Source organism: Mus caroli, unplaced genomic scaffold (assembly GCF_978045245.1).
Source record: "Mus caroli unplaced genomic scaffold, Mus_caroli_1 scaffold_12, whole genome shotgun sequence".
Classification (NCBI taxonomy): Eukaryota; Metazoa; Chordata; class Mammalia; order Rodentia; family Muridae; genus Mus; species Mus caroli.
In genome coordinates this window covers 66,710,352-66,738,268 of record NW_028227267.1, presented here as the reverse complement: position 1 = coordinate 66,738,268, position 27,917 = coordinate 66,710,352, and the positions used below count along the sequence as shown (strand labels likewise).

The 27,917-nt window shown below is 50.7% G+C and overlaps 1 protein-coding gene across 1 annotated transcript; it reads left to right on the top strand.

Annotated features, from left to right (window-relative positions):
• Nucleotides 1-720: 720 nt before the first annotated feature.
• On the top strand, nucleotides 721-27,403 carry Dmtn (dematin actin binding protein). The gene is made up of 16 exons (XM_029469144.2): nucleotides 721-815; nucleotides 10,852-11,021; nucleotides 11,231-11,305; nucleotides 11,858-12,013; nucleotides 13,365-13,409; nucleotides 13,771-13,870; nucleotides 14,201-14,257; nucleotides 14,512-14,664; nucleotides 17,423-17,547; nucleotides 18,069-18,174; nucleotides 25,123-25,187; nucleotides 25,339-25,387; nucleotides 25,532-25,539; nucleotides 25,718-25,783; nucleotides 26,032-26,112; nucleotides 26,226-27,403. The coding sequence occupies exons 2-16, from the start codon at nucleotides 11,004-11,006 to the stop codon at nucleotides 26,337-26,339; spliced, it is 1,218 nt and encodes a 405-aa protein (XP_029325004.1). The 5' UTR covers nucleotides 721-815; nucleotides 10,852-11,003; the 3' UTR covers nucleotides 26,340-27,403.
• The last annotated feature ends 514 nt before the right edge of the window (nucleotides 27,404-27,917 follow it).

Below are 27,917 nucleotides of genomic sequence, written 5' to 3'. Positions count from 1 at the left end.
CTGGCCCGGCTAACCTCCACCATCCTTCACCATGCACTCATCCCCACCTCCACACCACATTCCTCCTAGCAAGGGATGACCTTGACAACGTGCGGTCGACAGGGGGAGCTCTAACTCCCTGGGCCTCTTGGCTCCAGGGCCAACTGGGCTCTAGAACTATTCCTGCCTGTCGGAGATGTCTGGCTGATGGGGGTTGGGGGCATTGCCAAGCACTGTGTGACTGAGGTGTGGAGGAGTGGATTTGGGCCTAGAGAGACTAGAAGAGCCTCTCTTGGACTCGAACTTTTGTCTAGGTAGGGGGAGGTTGGGGACTTGAAAGAGGGAGGAGGGAGCTTGAAAGCTAGAGGGAGGAGCCCATGGCCGCATGTCCAGCCCAGCCAGTGACCTTCTGGAATGTGGTTTTTCGACACCAGGGCTGTGAATCCCGTGTCCCTTTCACCTTTCCCCACCTACCGGATGGGCTGCCTGGAATAGGGCAGTCCTCTTGCCATCCAGCCTGTTGTCTGGCCCTGAATTATGGTTCCCTCCAGAGCACTCCTGTAGCCTATCCTGGCTTAGGAGGGAGTGGGAGGCGGGCACACCTTGGCATGGTACAGTTGGGGGCATTATAGGCTCTGCAGGCCCCCTCCCTTCCCTGAGGAAGAAGCAATAGGAGTTGCGTTTTCTCCTCCCCCTCCCATCGCTGCTGAGCTGGGCCTGGGCTGCCAGGAGGTTGTCTTGGCAACGGGAGGCGGAGAGGAGATGCGCTGAGGGATGGAGGTGTATGTCACCGCAGAGGCTGCTGTGTTCCTGCCCCACGCCCCGGGCCCTTGAAGGTACTGAGAACCCTCCTTCATGCTCCCCTCCTCCTGGCCCTTTCCCTGGACTCTCTCTTCCCCTGCCTCATAGGCTGATTGCTTCAGTCAGGCAGGGACGCCCCTCCTGGATCTTTGACTCCTACCCAGGGCTCTTAACCCACCTCATTCTACACTCCTGTCTACAGCTCTCCTTTCTGACATCATCTCGTTCCCAGCATACCTCTGGAGACCCTTATACTGGAAAACGTGTCTCCTGGGGTGGGGTCTGGAAGGGAGAGGAGACTAGGCAGGAGCAGAGTCAGGAATCTGAAGGGCCGAGTGTCAGATCCCTGGCTACTTGGTCTTCCAGAGGGATGGGGAATGCCTCCCTCCCCACCACTCTTTCAGACCCAGACTGGGGCGGGCAGGCTGGCCAGCAAGGGTGGGGTTGAAGGGACAGTGAGAAGCTAGGCTGAGGCCAGGGCTAGCTATGGAGAAGGACTGGTAGCTCCTCCTCCAAGCCTGTGTCCCCTTTCTATACGTTAAAGGTATACCCCCACGCAGATCTCCTTGGGACTGGATGTCCCTCCCCCAGCCCAGGTGGGATTTTGTTTGGTTGGTTTTGTTTCTGTTTGTCTGCCCCTTCCACCGGGCCCACAGTGGCTACATCCCAGCAGCTAAGCCTGGATTCCTGGCCCTCCTTCCCCTTTTCTCGGCCACTCAGCTACCTGCCTTCTGTCATTTCTCCTTCTGCCCAAGCCACCTTCAGGTTAAAGTCGTCCCTGTCCTCTGCTACTCCAGATACACCCCTCCCTTCCTGTCTCCTCCAGTTTTCTTTTCTGGTCTGTTGGTCGGTTGGTCGGATGCTGAGGCCATAGTCTTACCTGTCTCCTTCAAGCCCCTCCCCCTGAGATTTTTTTCCATTCAGAAACCCCAGAGCCCCCTCTCCAGATCCAAGGTTTGCCCCAATAGCTGCTGATATCATCAGCTGACCGGCTGTGGGCAGTGGTTACCAGGGCAACGGCAAGGCTGCCTAGGTAGGCAAGTCTGCAGCTGACATGGAGGTGGGGAAGAGGCCAGTTAGTGCTAATAGGGGTTAGAGGGCTAGGCTTTCTAGATGCACCCCAAAGCCAGCGTTGGAGGCCTGGAATGGTTGAAGTTTTGCCACAGAGAGAAGGCATGTCTCTTTTTGGAATATGGATGCCATCTGACAGAAAGCTTCCTTTTTCAAAAACAGCTTTCCTGGGAGAAATCGGTCCTTCATTCTCTCCCTGGCCCCTACTACGATTCCCAGGGGATCAAGTTTACAGAAAATCCAATCTGAATCTGATGTATTTACGACCTGGTTCCTTCCATCCTTCTATCTATCCTCCTCAGGAGAGGGTTAACGTTTGGATGGCCAGTTCTGGTGCCCCTGCTGATCCCCATCCCAGAGGTGGGGGGATCCCCGCAGAGCCTCTCAACTGCTTCTGGAAGATGGGGGAGCATTATGAATGGGGTTTGAATTGCAGGTTCTTGGAAAGCCGGGTGGGCATAGCTCCCCTCAGTTATCAGTAACAGCCGCTAACCTGAACTCTGCTGGAGGGGCTCTGAGTGTGGATATTGCAGAGCCGGGATATGGGAAAGGGGGGAAACGCAGCGCGGCCGATTCTGCTTCGTCATGATGCCAGCGAATGAGCCCCTTGTTTGAAATGGATCAGCTGCAGCAGCAGCAGCTGAGATGAACTGGACCAGCAACACGCCCAAACGCACACACTCACACACCCTAGGGCCCGCCACTATCAGTTGTTGGTGGGGAGGGGCCGGGGCCCGCCCGCCCAGAGACCGCTCCTCGTCCTGCCCGCCCACCAGACACCAGACTCGGACTCCCCAGCTCCGGGAACCCAAGCTCTGGTTTGTAGAGCAGCAGGGGAATGGTGAAGCGGGTGGGGGTTCAGGAGGGAGATCAGACCGCTGAGCTGAGACCAGCTCCCCTCCTTTGCCAGCTCCCACCCCACCCACCCACCCTAAGCCGGCTTTCTTCCTGTTATTTGTGCTTCGTAAAGCGCGGCTGGGTTCCTGAAGAAGCCGCCTCTTACCTAGATTCCTGAGAAAACGCGGCCACCCAGTCGACCAGGGCCTAGCCTTTTGCTTCCTGGGGCTTCAGAGAGCCTGGGCCCCACTGTCTGGGAGGAGGTAGGTGACAGGGTCTTTTGCCTCGCTTTCTTTCCGTAGGTATTTTGGGCTGTACCTCTGGATCTGGCCATGGCTTTGGGTGATATCAGAGATGCTAGGACAGGGTCAGTTTTGGAAAATGGTCAGTGGGAGAATAGGCCTAGGTGGCCAGACAAGGTGCTCAGCTGGGTTTGACCCGATAAAACTCCCTTTTTATTTGGGAGGAAGGATCTAGGCTGTTGCCGTGCAAAGAGTCCATATGGCCCCCAGCATTCCCTTTCATGGACCCCCTACCCTAGCTTCTGTGGCCAGAGTTTCAAGGGGTGGGAGCATGGGGGCACAGTCTGTGGAGGGAGCTGTTAGCTTTTTGCTGAATGATGCAAGACATCTTTGGCAGCCTCCCTCCCTCCAGGCCAGGTGCTCTCCGGAGTGGCAGGGGTCCATTGAGGGGGCCAAAGCGGCCGGTTTCCAGCCCACTCTGGAGCCCCTCCTAGCTGAGGTTGGCCTGGTTGGGGTAGGGATTCAACGAAGAATGAGGCTGTGTAGCAGGGTGTGACTGCAGAGCTTAGCCTGGCTCTCTGCCTGCAAGCAGCTAGTGTACTGAGAGAGACTGGGTGCTGAACAGACCTGGAGAGCCCCGGGGTCCTAAGGGATTCCTTTCCCAGCACTAGACACACCATACTCCTTTGCTGGGCAGGCACACCTGTGCGTCTCCTCCCAGAAGACTCGTTGCCAGGCTGTAGGTCCAAGACAAGCAAGGCAACGGTGCAGTGGGAGTGGAGGGATGTGGGGATGGGTCAGATGAGGGCACTGGGAGTATTGGGGTTCATGTACTCAGGACAGGGATGGGTTCAGCAGGCCATGCCAGGGAGCTGTGAGCACAGATGACGGGTGCCAAGGGGAGGATCAGTGGGTGGGTGCAAGTAGGTGTCCTTAGCACCATGTGTCATTGTGTGGGGGTCTGGCAGGGAGAGTGGGCGAGTGCTCTGGCAAGGAGGGCGGCAGAGTCCCTGTGTGCACCCATGTGCAGTTCTTTCAGCAGCCATGTGTTGGGCAGAGCTCTTCTGTCTTCTGCATGTATGCTCCTGGGAGTTTTGTCTCCGTACAGCTAGTTGGTCTTTCTGAGGCTAGGAGAGCATCTACCTACCTACTGGTGGGCAATGTCTGCAGAATTCTTTCAGAGCTCACATGTGAGGAGAGTGGAATGGGGACCTCTCCTGAATTCTAGAATCTGGATTTAGGGTGGGAGTTTCCTCTCCTCCCCAGATCTGCCGATCCAGCTATATATACATCAAGACTCAGATCTATAAGGAACGTGTTTGTTTTTCTTTTTTTTTTTTTTTTTTTTTTTTTGGTTTTTCGAGACAGGGTTTCTCTGTGTAGCCCTGGCTGTCCTGGCACTCACTTTGTAGACCAGGCTGGCCTCGAACTCAGAAATCCGCCTGCCTCTGCCTCCCGAATGCTGGGATTAAAGGCGTGCGTCACCACGCCTGGCTTATAAGGAACGTGTTTGGACAAAGCAAGCCTGAGCAGGTGAGGGACCTAGCTAGAAAAGAGGAATTTACCTCTTCTGAGGAAAGAGCACAGAAATGGCCACGAACTCAGTCAAAGGGGAGCCTAAGAAAACTCTAATGAGCTCAGGCATGGTTTTGGGGGAGAGGGATCAGGGGAGGGGGGTCAAAGGGAAAGGAGCACTCTTGTCACTGAGAGTGGGTAGGCAGGTCCTGGAACAGATGGACTCTGCTATCTATTCCTGAAGCTGCCTGATCTTGTTCAATGGGACAGGTGTCATTCAGTGTTAGTATGAGGAATGCCTAGTCCAAAGCAATAGGAAAAGGTTCAGAAAGCATTTGTATGAGAGAGAGAGAGAACAAGAGAAGAGAAAGTAACAGGGCCTTGCTGGCCTGAGAAAAGGCCAGGAATAAACTTGACTTAAAGTAAGGCTTTTGATGAGCCACTGGCCTAAGCAGGCCCAAACCCTGCTGTCCCGCATCTCACCCCACCCTACAATACACACATTCATTGTAGTGCACGCCCAGTTCCCGCCCTATTGACTACACCACCCTTCTCCCACCCTAGGATGCTGTTTTGGGAACGGGTGACCTAGCTGGAGCCTGTCTTTATTTCTGGCATTGCGTTGTTGTTGCCACAGCAACTGTGCAAGTGGGGCTGGGAGGGGGAGAAGGAGAGGGAGAAAAGATGAAGAAGGAAAAAGGAAGGCAGGAAGAAAGACAGAGACACTGAAGGAAACAGAGGCAGAGAACAGGCCTCCCACCTGCCTGACCTAGCCCACATGGCAGGCCTCTTGAACTCATGGACTTTCCAGCATGGCTTGACGATGCTTAGTTGTCCCAGGGCCAGATCCTACAATCTCACCCAATCCTGACTCCCAGCTCCTGCTGTACAGGTCAGGTGAGAGGTAGAGAGACCCAAGTTCATATTAAAACGGAATCTTTGGGGATGCATTGGAAAGCACAGGAAATTCCTTTGGCTTAAATTCAGCCCGGTTGGAATTCTATCCAGCTTGCCTTCCTTTGGGTGGCCTTGGGTAAGCTCATCTCTTAGTTCTTTTTTTGTTCTCATCTGTAAGGGAACAAAATGCCAATGTGTTAAGTAGAAAGTAGCAGTGGCTTCAGATGGAAACAAGGGCTGGACTAGACCCCCACCTGAGATGGTGGATCTCTGTGCCTGCTGAACTTTCTACTTTTCATTTCTCCAAGTCCAGGGCTTTTAATCTGGATCCATCCCTGCCTGGGATGGGTAGGTTCAAACCTGGAGATCCCTGTGGGCAAGTCTTATCACCCATATCCTGGGGAGCTGCAAAGCTCTGGTTGCCATGGAGATGAGAGGGTGGGTGGTTTGAGGTGGGGCCTGGCTGGTGGCTCAGATAAGGCTGGGGCGGCCAGCTGAAGGTGGGTGCGGCTGAGATGGAAGGACGGGAAGCCTGCTGGCTATTGACCTGAGCCTGGGAGGTTGGAGGGGGTCTTCCGACACCTGGACTGGCTTCCTCTATGGTGCCATACCCCCACCCCTCCCGTTCTTTCCCCTTCCCTTCCTGCTGCAGCCTGACCTTTTAGTCCGTACCCACAGAGGTTACAGGACTTGGGGAGTGTTCTGAATGAAGTAAGCGGGACCATGCTGGAGGAGGAAAGTGAGAGATTAGCTTGGGTGAGGGGACTCCACGTGGGTGTGGTAGGCAGATGCCTGTGCAGTGTGACTTAACGGAAGCTGAAAAATCACCCTCCCTCCCCACACACCTCCTTCCCACCCACTCCCATCTTTCCTTTCTCATCTTCCACTCCAAAAAACGTTTTCCCCTGCTGGCCTTCTGACAGCCTCAAATGTCCCCAGCAAGAACCTTATTCATAGCCCGGGGTTGTAGCTTAGTTACCTAGTGCCTGTGTGCATGACACCCCTGGGCTGATCCCCACGACCAAGTGAAGCCAGGCTAGGTAGCACCAAAGGTTCCTGCATTCCAGAGGTGAAGTTCAAGGTCATCCTAGGTTCGGATTAAGTAGTTGGAGACCAGCCTGGACTACAGTGAGAACTCTAACCTAAAACAAACCAACAAAGCACCCACTGCCAAAACCTTTCATTCAAATGCAAATGTCCCTAAGGCTCTGCCTTTTAGCACTTTCCCAAAAGGCGCTGATCTGTGCTCTGGTACCACACAGGGATGCAGGACCCAGATGGAGCCTGGGGAGCCCCTCTAGTGCTGTGGGGGCACTTCAGGCAGGGCCCGGCTGTGGAGGGCCTGGCAAGGGGAAGGGACAGAGGAGCACAATAACTCAACCTGAAGTGGTACTGTGGTCAGTGAGCTTAAGTGTGCCCTTGACCCAGTACTTACTGAAGTCTCATTTCCCCATGCTACATACAACCCAAGCTACAACTGAGGGAACAGTTCACAGGACTGAGAGGATGAAAGGCAGGACCATGAAATCCGGAGTCCACAGTCAATCGTGATAGTCTGTAAATATCAACTATTATATAACTCTGCCCACTGGTGTTTGGAATCGGGTTCCTGAGTGGCGGCTGTGTGTAGGGATGCTGGTGCTTGTTCATATGTAACCATGGCTTTCACGTCTGGCCACAACCCCGGGGACCCTTTGCTCTGATGGGCAGCCACTGCTCCATGAAGCGCCCCACACCTGGTGTTCTGGGTTAGGTGCTAGAACATGATTCCTCCTGTCGGTCTTTGCTCTCCAGAATGCAGAGTCCCTGCATACAGCTCCCCTGCACTCTAGGCTGCCTTCCTGGTAAAACGGAGAGGCCCTCTGACCAGCTGCCTCCCTGTGCCCTGTTCTGTTACAACCCAACTTCCTGTCCTTCCCCTTCTCAGTAAGAAGCAAGTGCTTTCTCCAGAGCCTGTCCTCCGCTGGCCCTCCGGCCCACCCGCCCAGTGCTGACAATCCTTTGTTCCCTGTCAACCTCCCTGCTGCAGCCTCAAGCCCAGGGCCTTGCACAAGCTCCATTCCTCCTGTGGTCCTGGCCTTCTTCCCTCACTTCTCTGGGAGCCTCCTCACTTCCTCTGGCCTCTGGCTTTGCTGGTCTTCCCTTCCCTTCAGCGTTTATTCCATGTGATGTACTGAACCCCCCTCCCCCCACCAAAGTGGGTCCTGGGATGACATTTGACTTTGTTTCCCTGCTAGCAATTTCACATTTAGACTCCTACCTCTAGGTCTGTGGGTCATGACCCCCTTTTGGGGTCAGACGACCCTTTCACGGGGTCACCTAAAACTATCTGCATATCAGATATTTATATTACAATTCATAACAGTAGCAAAATTGCAGTTATGAAGTAGCAATGAAATAATTTTAGGATTTAGGGTTACCACAACGTGAGGAACTGTATTAAAGAAAGGGTCTATTTAGGAAGCACTAGGGAGGTTGGGAAACACTGCTTTAAGGCCTCCAACAAAAAACTTCTCCATTCCCCCAGAGACACCCCTTTCCTGACTTTCTGCAGCACGCTGCCTTATCTGGGGTGTGTGCCTCTCCACTTTGCATAGAATTTATCTATGAGTGAGTTCTTCCTGGAGGGGCCTGAATCAGTCCTTTCGTTCACGGATCTGTTCTCCATGAGGCTCAAGGGCACAAAGCTTGGTACTGTGTTCCATGGAGAAGAGATGCTCCAACATGGATGGGTGGGAAAGTCAGAAGCATATCTACTACATGGTGGTAGATGGGTGGATGGAGGGACAAGCGTTCACTTCTAGGGCTAAGCCATGGGTATAGACCTTGTGACAATGGCTATTAGCAGAGTAAAATTCAGGGCCTCATGAGAGAGCACTGACAGCCCTTCAGTGTGTACCACAGCGCATTTTGCTCATCAGACACCTAGTTTAAGCATTTCACATCAGCAGTGAGAAGGCTGGAGAAGCCTGATACTCTAGAAGGAGAATCCTGTTACCACAAACCCCACATTCCTCCTGGCTGTCTGATGGAGATGCCTTAGTGCTAGAATTCTTGTTTTGTTTTGTTTTGTTTTGTTTTGTTTTGTTTTGTTTTGTTTTGTTTTGTTTTGTTTCAAGACAGGGTTTCTCTGTGTAGGCCTGGCTGTCCTGGAACTCATTTTGTAGAGCAGGCTGGCCTCGAACTCAGAAATCTGCCTGCCTCCGCCTCTGTGTCCTGAGTTCTAGGATTAAAGGCATACACCGACACAGATTTCACCTCTGGTTCTAGAACTCTAAAAAGACTCACATGGCACATTACTGGACAGACACTCTGCACCATGCCATGCCAAAGGCATTTATTTCACTTGAGGTAGTTGACCTTGGACTGGTCCTTAGTCTCTCTAAGCCTGGGTTTCCACAGCTGTAAAACTGGTCTAGCCTGCAGAACTCTTGTAAGAACGCATTAGAATAGTTGTAGTGTTGACCTGTATCCAGCATCTAGCACAGCTATTTGAGAGCGGAACCAGGAAAGGATCACAAGCTACAAGGCCTGCCTGGATCATAGAGTGCTCCAAAGCCAGCCCGAGTAACTAACTCGGACCCTGTCTCAAAATAAAAATAAATAATAAATAAATAAACCAAAACTAAAAATAGAAGACAGAGTCTGTGGCTCAGGAGAAGAGCACACTAAATTCAAGCTCCGGGCATTTCATGAGTGCAGCACACACAAAGTTAGTTCAGAAGGTAAATGTGTCAGTGATAGCTGGGGTGTCACAGTCGCCCGCTGGGGAGTCAGTGGCCAGTTCATCTCAGGGAGCAAGGCATTAGATGTAGGCCGAGGTTTGGAAGCGGGATGATAAGGACTGCTTTTGGTGACATATGGGCAGCAGAATGATAGAGGTAACATACAGGTGAAAAAGATTGGGAGAGCCGGGCATGGTGATGCAGCAGGCTTCTTATCCCAGCCTATGGGAGCCTGGGCCTGAGGTAGAAGGATTGAGAATTTGAGGTTGGTCAGGGCAGTGCAGTGCAACCCTTTGAGGAGAAAAGAGGTGGGGAGACTTAAGAGGATGTGGTTTTGCCCCCCAGAAAGAGAGAAACAAAGCAGGGGCTCCATTCTTTCATGACTGGCTACAGAAAAAGCCCCCTCAATTCATTAATCCCTGGGGAGATAAAAAATACTATTAATCGCTTACCCTCTACATGAAATAGAGCATGTGTTATTTACCGTGTATGCACTAACTTAGCTACTTCTTGGGGGCTGGAGAGACAGCTCAGTAGTTAAGAGCATTGCCTGCTCTTTCAGAGGACCCAGGTTTGGTTCCTAACACTCACATGGCCACTCATCTGTAACTCCAGTTCCAGGGGATCTGATGCCCTCTTCTGGCCTCCATGAACAGCAGGCATGCATGTGACACACGGACATAACAGCCTGACAGCGCACTCATACACATAAAGATAATAAATAAATAAATAAATAAATAAATGCTATTATTGACTTGTCCAAGCAGCCTATGACAAGGTTTCAAAAATGCTTTAGACAAGGTTTCAAAATTCAAAGCTGATTGGAACTCTCTATGTAACCCATGCTAGCCCGGAATTCAAAGCAATCCTCCCGCCTCAGCCTCCCAAGTACTAGGATGTGCAGAGTGTAAATGACTTACCCAAGCCCACACCGCATTCGAGTAGTAGTCACTGCTTAAGGCCAGGCAAGCATCCCGGCTTGAGAGGTCTTGCTTGAAACCACTACGCGATCCTCCTTTCCCTTCTGTACACAGCTCTCCTCAGTCTGTGGCTGAGGACTGGGAGAAGGGAAAGGAGGCGAGCTGAGGGCGTGGCCAAAAAGGAGAGGAGATGGACTGTAGCCATCACCTAGTACATAGACTGGCCTATCCTAGGGACAGTGTGAAAGGGGACCAAGCAGGTCCTCATAGAGCAGTGTGACAGCCCCTGAGAATGCTCTGGGCACTTTGTGGTGGCAGAGGTATTTTACAGTGTCTACACAGCATACTGCCTGCCTGTAGGGAGCAGAAAAAGCAAGTGCGCTCGCTAGCTTCGGGGGACCACCAGCAGTTCTTGGTCATGCCCATAGCTTCACCACCCCAACCGATCCCCGTGGGGTTTCTTCCTCGGGCCTCTGGCTCCCTGTCCTTCCAGTCTTAGCTAATGACTCAGTGTCCCCGTGTTAACCTTCTGGGGAAAATAAAGATTTGGCTGAGCAAACTCTGGGGAGTGAAACCAGTGGCTGGAGTGGGAGGGGCCAGCACCACTTGGGAGAGGGCCCGGGCCAGAGCAGGGCCAGGGCAGGGGTGACAAGCTTGAGGATATAGACGTCTGTCCACCCTGGGATGCCAGCTGACCCCTGCCGTCATTTCCTCTGAAGCCAGAGAACAATGGCTGAAAAAACAAGTGCAGCCGACTCACGCAGCCACCGCCTGGCCACATGCACGCACAACTCCCTGGGGCTGAACCCAGCGCCGCGGAACCTGACAGCCTAACGCCCTTACTGGGGCTCACTGTCCTTCCAGCCACCCGCGGTCAGCAGCCCAGAGAGGCCCAAGGGATGAGGACACCACAGAGCGCTGTGACGCCCTCGCTGCAGGAGCCGGGCCGAGCCTGACGTCTGTCCTCTCCACGTGAGCACCGGCCTCCGAGGGAGCGGCCGGCCAGTGGCTGCCGCATGGAACGTCTGCAGAAGGTGAGCGGCTTGCACCCCGGGCCAGGGTGGGGACCGCTGCTCTCCCAGGTCCGCGCTGGAGTCGCCGGCGCCACCTGGTGGCCATCTCCACGTAGCACGCCGGGTTTCCCCACCCCACCCCACCCCATCCTGAGGCCTAGAGCAAGACCCACTCCCACACCCTCGCACCCACGCGCATGCCCACTCCGCCACCTTCTCGCTCTCTCCAGCAACCTCTTACCTCCCCGGGGAGCGTCAGCTCCTCCAGAGACTCCAGTGTGCCCGGCTCTCCCTCCAGCATCGTGGTGAGTACTTATGTTGGCCACCTGCACCTCAGCTGGGAGGAGGGAGGGGCGGATCCCCTTCACTAACCCTCCCGGACGCCCCCCTCCCGTCCCCCACTCCGGCATGGAGGGAGGTCCTGTGAACTCTTGCAGGTGGAAAGACCCAGAGATCCCAGCGGAGGCTGTCTTGGGAAGGGCTGGTCTAGTTGCAGAGAGCCTCAGGAGGCACAGAGTTTGTTTTTTTGTTTGTTTGTTTGTTTGTTTGTTTGTTTGTTTGTTTTAAGGGGCCTAAGTCCCTATAGTCCCAGCGTTTGGGAAGTGGAAATAGTAGGATAAGGAAGTTCAAGGCCAGGTGCAGCTATAGAGAGGGTTTGAGGCAAGCTTTAACTAGATGAAATGCTGTCTCAGAAATTAAAATAAGCACTTATTCTAGGTCCTTAGAAGGAACAGAATAGAGCTGTTAACAAGAGAATTGATGAATAACATGTTTTTCTGATAACTAAGTCCAACCAGTGAGTCCAGTGTCCTAGTGATGCTATGGGGAACTCTTCCATTTGGACCATTTCCCTTCAGGCCAAGATGGACAACCAGGTGTTGGGCTACAAAGATCTGGCTGCCATCCCCAAGGACAAGGCCATCCTGGACATTGAGCGACCTGACCTCATGATCTATGAGCCCCACTTTACCTATTCCCTCCTGGAACATGTAGAGCTGCCCAGAAGCCGGGAGGTAAGAAGGGATCACTTGTGCAGGCGTGAGGGAGCTCGGTGGGGATCTTCCTGGCAGTCGTCCTTGGAAGCAGACACAGGCTATGCGCAGGAGTGAGCACTTCTTTGGACAAAGTGAGCAGCAGGCTCAAGGCTGAGCTGTGGCCAGGGAAACAGCAGGAGCAGCCCCAGCTGAACTGTGGTGACATGGGGAGAGGTCCTATAGGGAAAGGCTGGGGGAACAAAATACACAGAAGGAGCTCCAGAAATTCTAGGCAAGGGAGAGGGGAAACATTGTAGCCTCAGTTTGCCCTCTGTCACATAGAAGTGCTTGTTCTTCTTATGAACCTCAGAAAGCAGTATATGGGGCAATGCTTGATCAGGTGCTTTGTCACCTATCTTCAAGGAAGGGGTCATGGTCAAGGTGATGCTTACCTTTGATCCCTGTATGCAGAGGCAAAGGCAAGCAGATCTCCAGGGTTTGGAAGCCAGCCTGGTCTGTGTAGTGGGCAAAAGGCTACAGAGTGAAACTTTGTCTCAGAAAGAAAGAAGTAAGTGGCTTGTGTAGTGGGCAAAAGGTTACATAGTGAAACCTTGTCTCAGAAAGAGAGAGAGAGAGAGAGAGAGAGAGAGAGAGAGAGAGAGAGAGAGAGAGAGAGAGAGAGAGAGAGAGAGAAGGAAGGAAGGAAGGAAGGAAGGAAGGAAGGAAGGAAGGAAGGAAGGAAGGTGGTCTGTGTAGTGGGCAAAAGGCTACATAGTGAAACCTTGTCAGAGAGAGAGAGAGGTTATTAAAGTAAGGTGTGGCCAGGTGGCTCTGCAGGTGAAAGCACTTGGATGCATGTAAGCCGGCTGACTTAAGTGGGATCCCAGAACCAATGGTAGAAGGAAAGAACTGAGCCTTGAAAGCTGTCCCCTGACCTCCACACATGTGCTGTGGCATGTGCGTGCCCACACTCACGCAAAGTAAATATCAAAACAATACAATTTGAATTTTAGGAAACGAAAGAGGTCATATGGGAGTGAACAGCTGTCACCCTGGAAAACTTGAGTACCGAGTGGCCCAGGAGAACTGATTCTTCCAGAGCTGCTTTGTGGCTTTGGTCCCTCCATTCCTTACCAGGCTCTGCCATCAGGGTCATACTTAGTACAGGGTACGAGGCACACTGTTCCCATATCCAAGCTTCACATGAAAAGACAGAGAGAATACTGGGCAGAGGAAGGATGAAGGCCAGGCCAGGGATCGGCAGGGACTCCAGAGGGAAGCAGGTTGGTTAGGACAGTAGGGGAAGCTGCGTAGATGGGGGTGAAATAGTCCCTCTGAGGGTCTAGGGTTTAAAGCTACCTGTGACTCTGATCATTCTCTCCGTTCACAGTGCTCACTGTCACCCAAATCCACATCCCCCCCACCGTCTCCAGAGGTCAGTTGGCTTTCATCCTGCTTTGTTTGGGCCCTCAGCCCCCTCCCACAACATGCCTAGCCCCAGCCCAGCAAAGTCCAGGGGATGATAGAGTCAGCAAATCCTGGCTATCTGGTCCCTGGCCAACTCATCTGTCTGCCAGACCCAGGGATTCTTTTTAACCCTTTCTCTCTGGGTAGGCACCCTGAGCGGGCAGATGGAGTCCTGGAATGTGCTTCCTCTGCCCGTGACATTGCCCTGGGGTTGGGAAGTGGGGACGCTGGTGTAGGAGGATGGGAAAGGTGGCCTTGAGGTAAAGCCATGTACATGGGAGTGGGAAGGGGTATGGGGTGTAGGCTACAGGCTGCATACTTCTGCATAGGTGTGGGCGGAGAGCCGGACTCTTGGAATCATCTCTCAGGCTTCAACCCCAAGGACCACAGGGACCCCCAGGACCAGCCTGCCCCACTTCCACCACCCTGGTAGGTTTTATTATCAGCCTAGCTACGTTCTTTCCTTGGGACTTCAATTCTCCTTCACGACCCCCAGACCCCTTACCCTCTGGTCCCTACTCTTTGGGTTTAGATCTAGCTGGACCCTATGGTACTAGGATGTCAGGCAGAACTAGCGGTGATAGTGGTCTTGCTATCTCTTCTCACCTACCCAGAAAAGTGCAGGAAGTCCCCGCCTTCACAAGGCGTGAGGTGTGGTCTGAGTTTATGGCCCTGTTCGGTTTACCTCCATTTTGTGCCCAGAGCCACCACCCATGTCATCATGTCCCCTTTCTCAGCTGCTCTTATTCTGTCTCTCAGAGACTACTCACCCGGATTCCAACATCTACAAGAAACCACCCATCTACAAACAGAGAGGTGAGGGTTCCCCTGACTTCCTGGGTGCTTCTCCTGGCACATCGCGGTGGGGTGGTGCTGAGCCATGTGCTGAGAGCCGGGAAGGGATGGAAGAAAAGCTTCTCCAGGCCTGTAAGGCCCGGGGCTCTCTCCTGTGGATCAGCTGAGTTCTCCGTGGGTGTGAAGGAGAGGTGACAGAGCTGGAGCTGAGGGTGGCTGGCTGCGTGGTTAGCAGGGGTGGTAGGTGTGTGGACTGACCCTGGATCTGTCCGCAGAATCCGTGGGAGGCAGCCCTCAGAGCAAGCACCTCATCGAGGACCTCATCATCGAATCCTCCAAGTTTCCTGCAGCACAGCCCCCTGACCCCAACCAGCCAGCCAAAATAGAGACTGACTACTGGCCATGTCCCCCGTCGCTGGCCGTTGTGGGTAGGAAAACCCGGGGAAAGGAGAAGAGGCCAAGGGTCCCCGTTTACTTCTCTTTCTTGGCCCCATGAACCCAGTCCCAGCCCACCCCAAGCCTGTTTGTTGCTTCTCAGTCTTTTGTACTTTCCTCGATTGACAGTTCATTTCTTACCTCTCCCCTGTACCTCTTTGTGTTACTGTGCACAACCTGGTCATCATTTCTTCTCCTCTTGCTCATTATCATCACCACCACCACCACCATCATCATCATTTGGATTTTTGAGTCAGGGTTTCCCTGTGTAACAGCCCTGGCTATCCTAGAACTCACTTTGTACACCAGGCTAGCCTCAACTCAGAGGTCCATCTGCCTCTGCCTCCAGAGTGCTGGGGTTAAAGGCATGGCCCACCATGCCTGGCCCTCATTATTATTTTTTAAAAGATTTATTTATTTATTTATTTATTTAATTTATTATATCTAAGCACACTGTAGCTGTCTTCAGATATTCCAGAAGAGGGCATCAGATCTCATTACGGATGGTTGTGAGCCACCATGTGGTTGCTGGGATTTGAACTCAGGACCTTCAGAAGAGCAGTCGGTGCTCTTAACGGCTGAGCCATCTCGCCAGCCCTCATTATTATTTTTTTAAGATTTGTTTTATTTATTTTATGTATGTGAGTACACTGGTGTACTCTTCAGTCACACCAGAAGAGGGCATTGGATCCCATTACGGATGGTTGTGAGCCACCATGTGGTTGCTGGGAACTGAACCCAGGACCTCTGGAAGTGCTCTTAACCACTGAGCCATCTCTCTAGCCCCTCATTATTATTTTGTAAGGTTTTATTTGATTTGAACTATATGTACATGTGTGTATGTGTGTGGGAGAGCATGTGCATGGAAGTGCAGTGCCTAGGAGGCCCAAGGCAAAGTTACAGGGGGCTGTGAAGGCACCCCATGTGGGTTGCAAATGGAACTCAGGTCCTCTGGAAGAACAGTGCATGGCCTTAACCACTGAGCCATCTCTCCAGCTTCTGTCACTTAACGGACATCTCTCAAGTTCCTGCTATAGCCAGACCCTGTGATAGGAGATTTGGAAAAGAGAGAAATAAATGAGAGAAGGGTCTTACTCTCCAGGGAATTTAAATATGTGTTTCTTATCCAGTTTATTAATTTTTACTGTCTTGTTACCAATGTTACGTGCATTGTTATAACTGTTATAATGGGGACTGTCCTGGGCCTTCGACACATTAAGCACATATCTACCACTAAGTTACATGTGCTCTCAGCTCTGTACTCTGTGGTTTTGTTTGTTTGTTTAAGATTTATCTATTTTTAGGGGCATTGGCATTTTGCATGTTTGTCTCTGTGAGTCCAGATTCTCTGGAACTGGAGCTACAGACAGTTGTGAGCTGTCATGTAGGGGCTGGGAATTGAACTCAAGACCTCAGGAAGAGCAACCAGTGCTCTTTACCACTGAGCCATCTCTCCAGCCCATTGCTTTGTTTGTTTGTTTGTAATCTTTATAAAAAAAAAAGGTGTATTTCTAATTTATGTGTATGAGTGTTTCCCTCTGTGCATGTGTGTGTGTGTGTGTGTGTGTGTGTATGCATGTGTGTGTGTGTGTGTATGCATGTGTGTGTGTGTCTGTGTGTGTATGCATGTGTGTGTGTGTGTGTGTGTGTGTGTATCTAGAGCTCAGTGAGGCAAAAAAGGGTGTCAGCTCCACTGGAACTGGAGTTAGAGACAGCTATGAGCTGCTGCGTGGTGCTAGGAACTGAACCCAGGTCCTCTGCAATAGCAGCCAATGCTGTTAAATGATGAGCCATCTCTCTAGCCCAGTACTTGTCTGTCTGTCTGTCCGTCTGTCTGTCTGTCTGTCTTTTTTAAAAAGACTTTATAATGCTAAGCATGGCAGCACATAGCAATACCCCAACTATGTGGAGCTTGAGGGAGAATGGTTACCTGAGCCCAGGAGTGAAGGCTAGCGTGAGCAGCCAACACTGCCAAGACCCTGTCTCAGTTCTTGTGAGGTTTGTTTGTTTGTTGTTGTTTTGTTTAGGGTTTTCTTTTTTTTTCTTTTTCTTTTTGGTTTTTCAAGACAGGGTTTCTCTGTATAGCCCTGGCTATCCTGGAACTCACTCTGTAGACCAGGCTGGCCTCGAACTCAGAAACCCACCTGCCTCTGCCTCCTGAGTGCTGGGGTTAAAGGCGTGTGCCACCACGCCTGGCTTTGTTTTGCATTTTCAAGACAAGTCTCTATGTGTAGCCCGGGCTCTGGAGACCATTTATTTCTCTCTTTTCCAAATTTCCTATCACAGGGTCTGGCTATAGCAGAAGCTTGAGAGATGTCCATTAAGTGACAGGAGCTGGAGAGATGGCTCAGTGGTTAAGGTCATGCACTGTTCTTCTTTGATTAAGTAAAAAATAAAAAAGGGTTTAACCAGGTGTAGTGGTACACTCGGGAGGCAGAGGCAGGCAGATCTCTGAGTTTGAGGCCAGCCTGGTCTACAGAGTGAGTTCGTAGGACAGCCATGGCTACACAGAGAAACCTTGTCTCTAAAAACAAGAAAGAAAGAGGGAGAGAAAGAAAGAAAGAAAGAAAGAGAGAGAGAGAGAGAGAGAGAGAGAGAGAAGAGAGAAAGGAAGGAAGAAAGAAAGGAAGGAAGAAAGAAAGGCAGACAGACAGACTTTGTAGTGTTCTCTCCAAGTTCCAGCCCTGTTCCACAAGCTGGAGAAGCCCATGGCTGAGTGGCCACATTGTTTCTGGGGCCTCTATCTCCTAGAGACAGAATGGAGGAAACGGAAGGCATCTCGAAAGGGGGCAGAGGAAGAGGAGGAAGAGGAAGATGATGACTCTGAAGAGGAGATTAAGGCCATCAGGGAACGGCAGAAAGAGGAACTCAGTAAGGTAGCATTTTGCCCCTCCCCACCCCCACCACCCTCATGCCATCTAGGTGACAAATATTCTGTCCCCAGAGCCAGTCTAAAAGGCTAGTGCCGTAGAAACATCTGCATTTGACCTGGTGGGAGGTGCCTCTCCTTTACCAGGAGTCCTGTGCTTTAGGCTGCTTTTGGAACAGTGATCCTGGACATTAAGATCCAGAGCACAGGAAAGAGAGGGTGCACCAGCACCGGGTTTCAGCAGGCTGACCTAGGGGAGGAGAGAGAATAAGGAGTCTTGGGAAGGCCATTGGTTGTGCTCTTGACATGGTGACCTAGAATAGAGAAGCCACCGTGGAAGGCTACCACTGAACATCTTCAGCAAACAATTTGTTTGAGTGCCCAGTAAGATCAACGGGCTCCAGGTGTGGACCAGCCACCTGGGAAAGCCATCGCTAACCCTCCTGCTTTGAATCCCAAGTTTGTACTTTTCAGAGATGGGAATCTGGTGTCTTCAGCTGGGCACCATTCTCCTCTACCCCCAAACAGGTTACTTCCAACTTGGGAAAGATGATCTTGAAAGAAGAGATGGAAAAGTCATTGCCCATCCGGAGGAAAACACGCTCTCTGCCTGACCGGACGCCCTTCCATACCTGTGAGTGCTGTGGAGTGTGCTCAGGGTCATCTGGCCAGGGGTGGGTGTGGGGTGGACGGATGTGTTTGTGGCTATTGAACCGTTATACTTAAAGGCTCAGTCTGGGGGTGAGGCCCACAGGTGTACTCCTTTAGGACAAAAAATATGAGCTGATAGCCAGAACAGATAGAGATTCCTAGTACAAGCAGTGTGAGAGCCTTGACTTCATTTAATGGACACTTACTGAGGGACATGCTAAGCACTGGGGTCATTGTGAGCGAAAGATACAGCCATTTCCTCCAGCCAAGGGGAAAGTAATGTGTAAATCTGTGTGACTTTTGAGCATTGTAGCAGGCAATGGGGACAGAGTATCAGTGAGTGCTTTGAAAGGCCAGTGAGGAGGCCTGGTAGGCTCCCCTAAGTATTTTTCTTTAACTATTTATTTATTTATTTAATGTGCATTGGTGTTTTGCTTACGTGTGTCAGTGAGTGTGTCAGATCCCCTGGAGCTACAGACAGTTGTGAGCTACCGCAGGTGCTGGGAATTGAACCGAGATCCTCTGGAATAACAGCCAGTGATTTTAATCACTGAGCCACCTCTCCAGCCTCCCCTAAGTCTTAGAAGAGGCAAATAAATGGTGCAGAAGGTCCTTCCAGATGTCAAGGACAGCGTGGGAGCAAAGGCCAGGAGCTTGAACTAGTGTGGCAGCACAGAGAGCATAGGCACCGAGTAGCATGGGGTGGGTGAAGGGAGCCTTGAGTTCTGGGCCTCTGAGCAACCCCAACTAGTCTGGACTTCCCTAGAGCCTGGTAGCTGGAGATGGGAGGGACAGAGCTAAGCACCGCAAGGGAAAGGCATGAGAACTCTTAAGACCTGACCTTGGGAGCCATGACGGGTCACTGTTTTTGCATTCCATTGGTCAAGGCACCAAAGCTGGCACGGTGGCACAAGTCTAATTCCAAAACTAGGAGTCTAGCCTGGGCTGGGGAGAAAAAAATAAAAAGACCCTGTCTTAATCACCGTTCTGTCACTGTGAGGAGGCACCATGAACAAAGCATCTAATCAAAGAAAGCATTTAATTGGGGCTGGGTTACATTTTCTGAGGCTTGCTCTATTATCATCATGGCAGGGAACATGGTGACACTCATGACACCGGAGCAGTGGCTGAGAGCTACATCCTGATCCAAAGGCAGAGAAAAGAGAACACCTAGGCCTAGCATGGGCTTTTGAAACCTCAAAGCTCACCTCCAGTGACACACTTCCTCTAGCAAGGCCACACCTCCTAATTCTTCTAATCCTTTTCAACAGAGCCACTCTCTGGGGACTAAGCATTCAAATATATGGGGCCTATAGGGGGATGATTCTTATTCAAACTACCACAGACACTATCTCCAGCACAACAACAGTAACAAAAATGTAGGTTTTCTAGAAATGAAATTAGACTCAAGGTGGAATAGGTTCTGTCCCAGATTCAAGGAACTACAAGGTTTCATTGCAAAAAGGAAGCAAGGTATATGGAGAGAGTTACAGGTCATCTCTGGAAACAATCTTCCAAACTGGCTTGTAGATATACATATTAGTCAGCCTTCTGTCGCTGTATGGAAATATGTGGCTAGACCTGTGGAGCAGGCCTGTAATCTGAGCTGCTCAGCAGACTGAAGCAAGAGAATTAAACATTTAAGGCATCTGGGCATAGTGGTGCATGCCTTTAATCCCAGTACTTTGTAGGCAGAGACAGGTGGATCTCTCTGAGTTTAAGACCAGCCTGTTCTACATAGAGAGCCCCAGGACAGCCAGGACTACAAGGAGAGACCCTGTCTTGAAGACATAAGGGAGAAAAAAGAAAGAAAGAAAGAAAGAAAGAAAGAAAGAAAGAAAGAAAGAAAGAAAGAAAGAAAGAAGGAAGGAAGGAAGGAAGGAAGGAAGGAAGGAAGGAAGGAAGGAAGGAAGGAAGGAAGGAAGGAAGGAAGGAAGGAAGGGAAAAAAGTTTAAGGCCTACCAAGGCTCAAAGTGAGTCTGAATCTAGCCTAGAAAACTTAGTAGACTCTGTTTCACAATAAAAACCTTTTAGAGCAGGGCTGGACAGATAGCTCAGCAGTTAAGAGCACTGGCTTCTTTTCTAGAGGACCCAGGTTCAATTCCCAGCACCCAGGTAGCATCTCACATAGGGTTTGCCCTTAACCCTGAGACAATTCCTCTTCCTTCTCCTCTTCCTCCTCCTGTATAACTTCAGTTCTTAAAGATCCAACACCCTCACACAGACATACATGCAGGCAGAACATTAACGCACATACAAAAAAGGAAATAAACCATTTAAACAAACAAACAAACAAAAACTATCAGAGCCTGGTTTGGTGGTGCCCACCTTTAATCCTGGTGCTTAGAAGCAGCCATAGGCAGATCCTTGTGAGTTCGAAGCCACCGTGACCTAGATGGGGAGTTACAAGTCTTCTAGAGTGGCATAGTGAGACCTGTTAAACATTATTTGTTTTATTTATGGCTGTTTTGTCTGCATGTATGTCTGTGCACTAGATGCATGAACAGAGATTTCCCCTAGGACTGCATGGTTGTGAGCTGCAGTGTGGGTGCAGGGAACCAAACTGGAGGTCATCCTGAAGAGCAGTCACTGAGCCATCTCTCTAGTTCCAAGTTTCTACCTTTTAAAAAGGTGTGTGTGGCTGGGCGTGGTGGTGCACGCCTTTAGTTCCAGCACTTGGAAGGCAGAGGCAGGCGGATCTCTGAGTTTGAGGCCAACCTGGTCTACAAAGTGAGTTCCAGGACAGCCAGGACTGCTCTTCCAGAGGTCCTGAGTTCAATTCCCAGCAACCACCACGTGGTGGCTCACAATCATCTGTAATTGGATTGAGTACCTTCTTCTAGTGTACCTGAAGACAGCAACAGCATACTTACATACATGTGAGAAATAAATCTTTTTTTTAAAGTGTGTGTGTGTGTGTGTGTATGATGTATGTGTGTTGGGGGTAGATATCAGAGAACAACTTTGTAGAGTCATTTCTATTGTTTTCTACTTCTATGTGGGTTCAAGGAGTCAAATTTACATTGTCAGGGTTGCAAGGCATTTGCCTTTCTTTACCCCTTGAGCCATCTCTCCAGCCCTATTCCTACCTTTTTAACTTCTCATAATTTTTGAAGCTTTGCAATATGCTGAAACAATATCCTAAGAATAGCACATCCTTTGGGGTTCAGAGAAGAGGGGATAGATGTGAAAAATGCTCAGATCAAATCCACTAAAGTGAATCCTAGGACCCATGAGAAGGGTGAATAGGGAGAGAGGTGTCAGGGCTTTATCCGTGTAGAGAAAATGGTTGGGAACTGACTTTGGCAAGCCAGAAGCTGGAGGGTCTGCAGCTAATATGTGTAGGAAATGGGAAAAGATTACTCATGGAGAAAGGAAAGGGAAATTGGGTGACCAGGCCTGCAGAACGTGAGTGCCTTAGCTAGCATGCTCAGTCATGACCCATGTGTTCAAGGGCTACATAGTGAGCCTGTCTTTAAGAGAAGGAAAATCTAGACTGAGGAGCCTGGGGAGGAAATGGAGCTGCGCTCAGGATGAGGCCATGGGAGACCTTCTCCATGGGGACTACCGCAAGGTCTTTCCTTTGTGGTGATGCTAATTCATAGCTGAGGGAGTAGAGAAGAGGGATGGGCTCATCTGTGGCTAGTGTCTGGTAAGGAAGGTGCTAAGGGACTGCAGTGCCAGGCAACTGGCTCCAGGGCATAACTCTTTGGAAGAGTGTAGAAGACTGGAACAGAGAGGTGTAGTAGGACTGGATTTATTTGCTTTGGTTTTTGTTGTTGTTTCGGCTTTGGTTGGGTTGGTTGGTTTGTTTTTGGTAGGGGTTGTTTGTTGCTTGTTTGCTTCTTTGGTTGGTTGGTTGGTTGGTTGGTTGGAGGTATGCCTCTAAAGTACTGAGATTAAAGGCATGCACCATTATGCCAGATGCCTTAAATGTTCAATCTTGGATAACTGATGCTAGCCTCAAACTCCTGTTTTGCTGAGGATGGCCTTGAACTCTCTGTCCTCCTGCCTTTGCCTCTCAAGTGCTGTGATTATAGGCATTTGCTGCCACATCCGGAACTGAAGGAGCAGTAAAGTGACCATGGCTAGGATGCATGAAGAGCACCAGGACTCAGGTTTGGGGTGGGTGAGACGATTTGCAAAGGGCATTTTAAAGAATATAAAGTCTGTAGTTGAGGCCTGGAGAACAAGAGTAATACAAAACCATCCCAACGGGTAGATACAGTCTCAGTGTTCCAGATTCTTCTATTCAGCTAAAGAAATGAGCTCGGTGACTTCCCTTTTGGCTTTGTAAGGTTTAATAGTCAAGTGCCTTCCTTACTTTGGCACAAGACCATGGACATGTATGTCATGTGGTTGTGTAGGTTCCTGACAGATCTCATCAGGCTCAACAGCTCAGAGTCATGAACAGGCATTACCTTGGAATTGTCACTTTCAAACACAAACCTTCTGTCCTAGTTGAAGTTTCCATTGTGGTGATAAAATGCCATGATCAAAAGCAACTTGGCAAGGAAAGGGTTTATTTTGTCTTTTTTGTTTTGTTTTGTTTTGTTTTGTTTTGTTTTTGTTGTTGTTGTTTTTTTTTTTTTCGAGACAGGGTTTCTCTGTGTAGCCCTGACTGTCCTGGGCTACTCTGTAAACCAGGCTGGCCTCGAACTTAGAAATCCTCCTGCCTCTGCCTCCCGAGTGCTGGGATTGAAGGCGTGCACCACCATGCCCGGCGTTTTTTTTTTGTTTGTTTTGTTTTGTTTTTGGTTTATTTTGTCATACAGCTTGTAGTCCATCATTCAGGGAAGGCAGGGCAGGAACCTGGAATCAGGAACTGGTGAAGAGGCCATGGAGGACCGCTCCTCCTGGCTTGCCTGGTTTGTGTTCTTATACTATCCATGACCACCTGAATAGGGGTAGCACCGCCCACAGTGGGCTGGGCCCTCCCACATCAATCATCAGTTGAGAACCTGTCCCCATAGGCTTACCCACAGGCCAGTCTGTTAAGGGCATTTTCCCGAATTGAGGTTCCCCTTTCCCAGGTGACTCTAGGTAGTGTCAAGTTGACATAAAAACAGCCAGCATGCATTTTGAAAGTGATTTGGGGTGGAAAATGTTTATATGTACCTGATGGCATTGCAATTCTGTCCATAAAAATAAAAATGTTCCTAGTTATTACTAGTACATAGCATACTTCAGCAATGAGTGGTGACTGTGAGAATCAGTGACTTTCTTTTGCCCTCCCCTTGCCCATCCCTTTAGTGGGTTCTGGAAACCCAGACTCAGGTTCTTGTCTGAAAGCACATGACCCTGAGCCAATCCCCAGCCCTGAGAGCTGCTCATTCCTTATTCAGGCTTATCATTCCTTATCCAAAATGCTTAGGATTTGAAGGGTTTCAGACTTAAAGAGGGTTTTGTTTCATTTCCTAGATTTTAGAGTATTTGAAAAAATCTTTACCAAATTGGAGATCCCCCCCCCCATCCAAAAATGCATAATCTGAAACCAACATTTCCGAATCCAAAACCGAGAACCCTACCAATAAGACTGAAGAAGTTTGGAACCCAGGGGAGAGTGGATTTCAGATTTTGAACTTTCGGTTTAGAGATGCTAAACTTAATTGAGAATAAGCACCAGGTTCCCCAAACCTATTTTGTTCTCAGGCACTGAACTTCCAGTAGACTTTAGAGGACTGGTGCTTATGGTGTTGAACTGAAGCTGGACATTTAACAAATGCCTGCCTGTTGAAGCAACTGCAATGGGATGCCAGCCATTTCTACTAGTTACAGACAAAGGAGCTTTGAGGCTGGCCCACTCTAAGAATGGTAGCTTCTATTTTGTCTCTGTGTGGTGGTAAATACCTTTAATCCCAGCATTCAGGAGGCTAAGGCAGGCAGGTCTTTGTGAGTTTGAGGCCAACCTGATCTACAAAGTGAGTTCCAAGACAGCTAGGGCTACATAGAGAAATCCTGTCTCAAGAAACCACAAAAGGAATGTTAGTTTCTAGACGCCATGGCACAGTCCTGTACTTGCAGCACTTAGGGGGGCTGAGGCAGGCAGATCTTGAGTTCAAGGCCAACTATGGCTATAGACCCCTGGATTTAAAACAAAAAACAAAACAACAAAAAAAAAACCTTGTTGCAAACTAATCTCTGAAATTATAACTAGTAGTGTTAAAAATTTAGTGATTTACAAAAGGCATAAGTTGCAAATGATCTTCAGTTACGCCAATAGGAAGTGTGTATGTATGTATGTATGTATGTATGTATGTATGTATGTATGAATGAATGTATGTATGTGTGTAGTGTAGACAAACAACTATTCAGGTATGTTATAAGTGGAGGCCAGGAGAGGACATTGGGTATCCTGCACTATTGCTCTCTGCCTTACTAGAAGTGGAAGCTGAACTGGCAGTGATCCCCCTGTCTCAACCCCACACAGTGCTGTGGTTACAGGTGTACACAGCCATGCTCTGCTTTTTATGTGTGACCTAGAATCCAAACTCAGGTCTTCATACTTGCAGAGCAAGCCCTCTTATCTACTGAGGCAGCTACATAGCCTCAAATGGGAACTATCCTGACTGCATTCACTGTGCTAAGATGACAGTGTCAGAACTGTGCTGTCAAAATGGCTAGACGTTGACCGCTGTTAATACCATTGTCATACCTTTGAGGTTTCACTTAGAGCTGTCATGTGTTTGTAGATCTCAAACTTACTTCATGGTGGCTGAAGTGAAATGAGCCTCAACGTTGCCTGGGGTTCACACTAGGCTTTTGGCTCACTTCTAGTTGGAGAGGAGAGGGGAGATACACGTTCAGCAAAAGCCACAGCGTCACTGTGAAAGTCCGTAGAAGCCTTGCTAGGTTCTGGACAGGGAAAGCCGTGGAGGCAGCTCTCTTATGAAGGACTACTAAACCTGGGCCCTCTCTTGCTCTCTTTCAGCCTTGCATTCGGGAACATCTAAATCCTCTTCCCTTCCTTCCTATGGCAGGACCACCCTGAGCCGGGTAAGGCCTTAGGACCAAGCAGGGGCTGCCTGGTGTGTGTTCACCATGCTTCTGAGTGGCCAAGAGCTTGGAGATTCTTGGGTGGGGGGAAGCCCTCAGAGTACAGGAGACTGTTGAAGGCTTCCTCTGATTTCTGTGTATCACTTCCTAGCTACAGTCCACAGAATTCAGCCCATCGGGAAGTGAGGCTGGGAGCCCAGGTGAGCAGTGGGGTCACACGTCTCTGGGACGCGGTCCTCCACAGACTTTATAGAGAGCCGATGTCCAGTGTGGGCAGTGGTTTAAGATCAGGTGTAGGTGCAGTTTCTGACGCTGTCTCTAAACCGTGGCTCTTGTCTCCTTAGGCCTGCAGGTGAGTGCCCCCTGGAGGGGAGCAGGAGAAGCTCAGGAAACCAGAGCCAGGCATGGGGACTGGTGGGGGAGGGGGGCACGGGCCGACGAGTTGCTTGGCGAAGACTGAAGACGCCTAGGGTAAGGTTGAGAAGGTCCCCCTGACCCACTCTGGCTCACTGCGGCTTTGGTCTCCCCAGAACGGAGAGGGCCAGAGGGGGAGGATGGATCGGGGGAACTCCCTGCCCTGTGTGCTGGAGCAGAAGGTGAGGGCAGGGGACCTGACCACCACAGCGGGGTGGGCTTCAGGGGGGTGGTGGAGCCCACCAAGCTGAATGCGCTCAGGGTGCTCCTGGAGATGACGGGGTGGGGGGTGGGGGCAGCAGGGAAGCCGAAGGAGATGAATGGCGAGATGGCATGAACCCCAGTGGCCTCTGCAGTGGGACCAGGGGAGTCAAGAGGGTAAGGAGGACCCAAGACTAGGCACCTAAGAGGGCTTTCTCTGCCTCTCCAGATCTATCCCTATGAGATGCTGGTGGTGACCACTAAGGGGAGAACTAAGCTGCCTCCGGGTGTGGACCGCATGAGGCTTGAGGTATGAAAGAAAGATGCGTGGCATGGGGGAGGGGCCACCCCGTGGGGCTGCCTTTGACTTTGAGGCTGTAGAGGCTACCTCCTTAAGTCGCTCGGTTACCCATGTCCCCACAGAGGCATTTGTCAGCAGAGGACTTCTCTAGGGTCTTCGCCATGTCTCCAGAGGAGTTTGGCAAGCTGGCCCTGTGGAAGCGAAACGAACTCAAGAAGAAAGCTTCCCTCTTCTGACATCCCTGCTGGCTCGGTCGGTTTGGCTCGCCCTGTCCATGACAGTACCTTCCTTCTGCTGCTTCGAGGCCCTGAAGCTGGGGCTGTGAGACCCTCCCCTACAGTGTCCTCTTCCTCTGCTGGCTGGGAGCAGCGGGAGGCAGGGCAGAAACATTGGGCTCCATTCCTCACGGAGAGAGCCAAGAAGTGCACAGTCCCAGAGTCACAAGGCGTGGACTTCCTTCCCCACGATGGGCCAGGGGGCCTTACCTTTTCCCTGGGCTCTACTGCCTAGCCAAACCCAGCCCGGACTCCAGCACACAATGTTTGCACCCGTTCCCTGTCTGTCACCCCACATGAGAGTCCCCAGAAGACAGTGAGGAGAAACGAAGGGGGCTTAGCGGGGAGGTCTGTCTGCTGTCCTGTACAGGGGGAGGTAGCAGCTCTGGGACCCTGTGCCTGTCCACCCAAAGGCTCCAGCCAGCTGCACTCCTGGCAGTTTCCTGCACTTGGGCCTGATGCTTCTCTAACTGGCAGAAGCAGGCTCTACCTGGACCTCCAGCTGGGAGGTCATCCTCCCTCTAGCTTGTATGTCCTGTACTTTGCAACCCCTAAGCTTCAAACCTCTTGCTCAAGACCCAGGGCTTATTCAAAGCTGTGGCTAAGAGCAGAGACGCTGTTCACACAACGCCTCACCACCACCAGCCTCCAGGCAAAACCAGATAGGATGCACCGTTCTAGCACCTGTCCAGGGACCACCGAGCCCAGGCCTCAGTCTCCCTAAGATGAGATGGAGAGTCCCGGCTCCCAGGTCCCTCCATTGCCATGCATCTCCTACTGTGCTCTCTACAGAATGTAATTTATTGGGGCACCCTCTGCTGCTTCCCTGACTCCCTGCCCTACCTAATTGCACTTCCAGTCCTGTCTGTCCACATATGTACGTGTATATAATTATACATATATATATATATATATTTTGCCCAGGACTGGGTTTCGTTTTTACCCAGACCCTGGCACTCCCTGTCCACTGTGTGTGTGATCATGCTGGGAGGGGTAACTGCTTGGAATTAAAAGGTTGCACTGGGTCCCTAAATCTATTGTTTCTATCCATGCCTGTGCATATCAGACAAGCACTCTACCACAACCAGTAGTCTTACCTCTTTTTTTCCCCCCTTTTTCTTTTTCTTTTTTCTTTTTTTTTTTCCTTTTCTTTTTTTTTTTTTTTTAAAGATTTATTTATTTATTATATGTAAGTACACTGTAGCTGTCTTCAGACACTCCAGAAGAGGGCGCCAGGTCTCGTTGCGGATGGTTGTGAGCCACCATGTGGTTGCTGGGATTTGAACTCTGGACCTTTGGAGGAGCAGTCGGGTGCTCTTACCCACTGAGCCATCTCACCAGCCCTTTTTTTCCTTTTCAAGACAGGGTTTCTCTATAGCCCTGGCGGTCCTGGAACTCACTCTGTAGACCAGGCTGGCCTCGAACTCAGAAATCCTCCTGCCTCTGCCTCCCAAGTGCTGGGATCAAAGCATGTACAACTACTGCCCGGCTAGTCTTACCTCTTTAGTTGCCCAGGCTGGACCTGACCTCTCATTCTGT

Coding starts and splice junctions, on each gene's coding strand:
- Dmtn (XM_029469144.2), top strand. Junction 11,306..11,857: donor GCTCTCCCTCCAGCATCGTG/GTGAGTACTTAT, acceptor ATTTCCCTTCAG/GCCAAGATGGACAACCAGGT. Junction 12,014..13,364: donor AGCTGCCCAGAAGCCGGGAG/GTAAGAAGGGAT, acceptor CTCCGTTCACAG/TGCTCACTGTCACCCAAATC.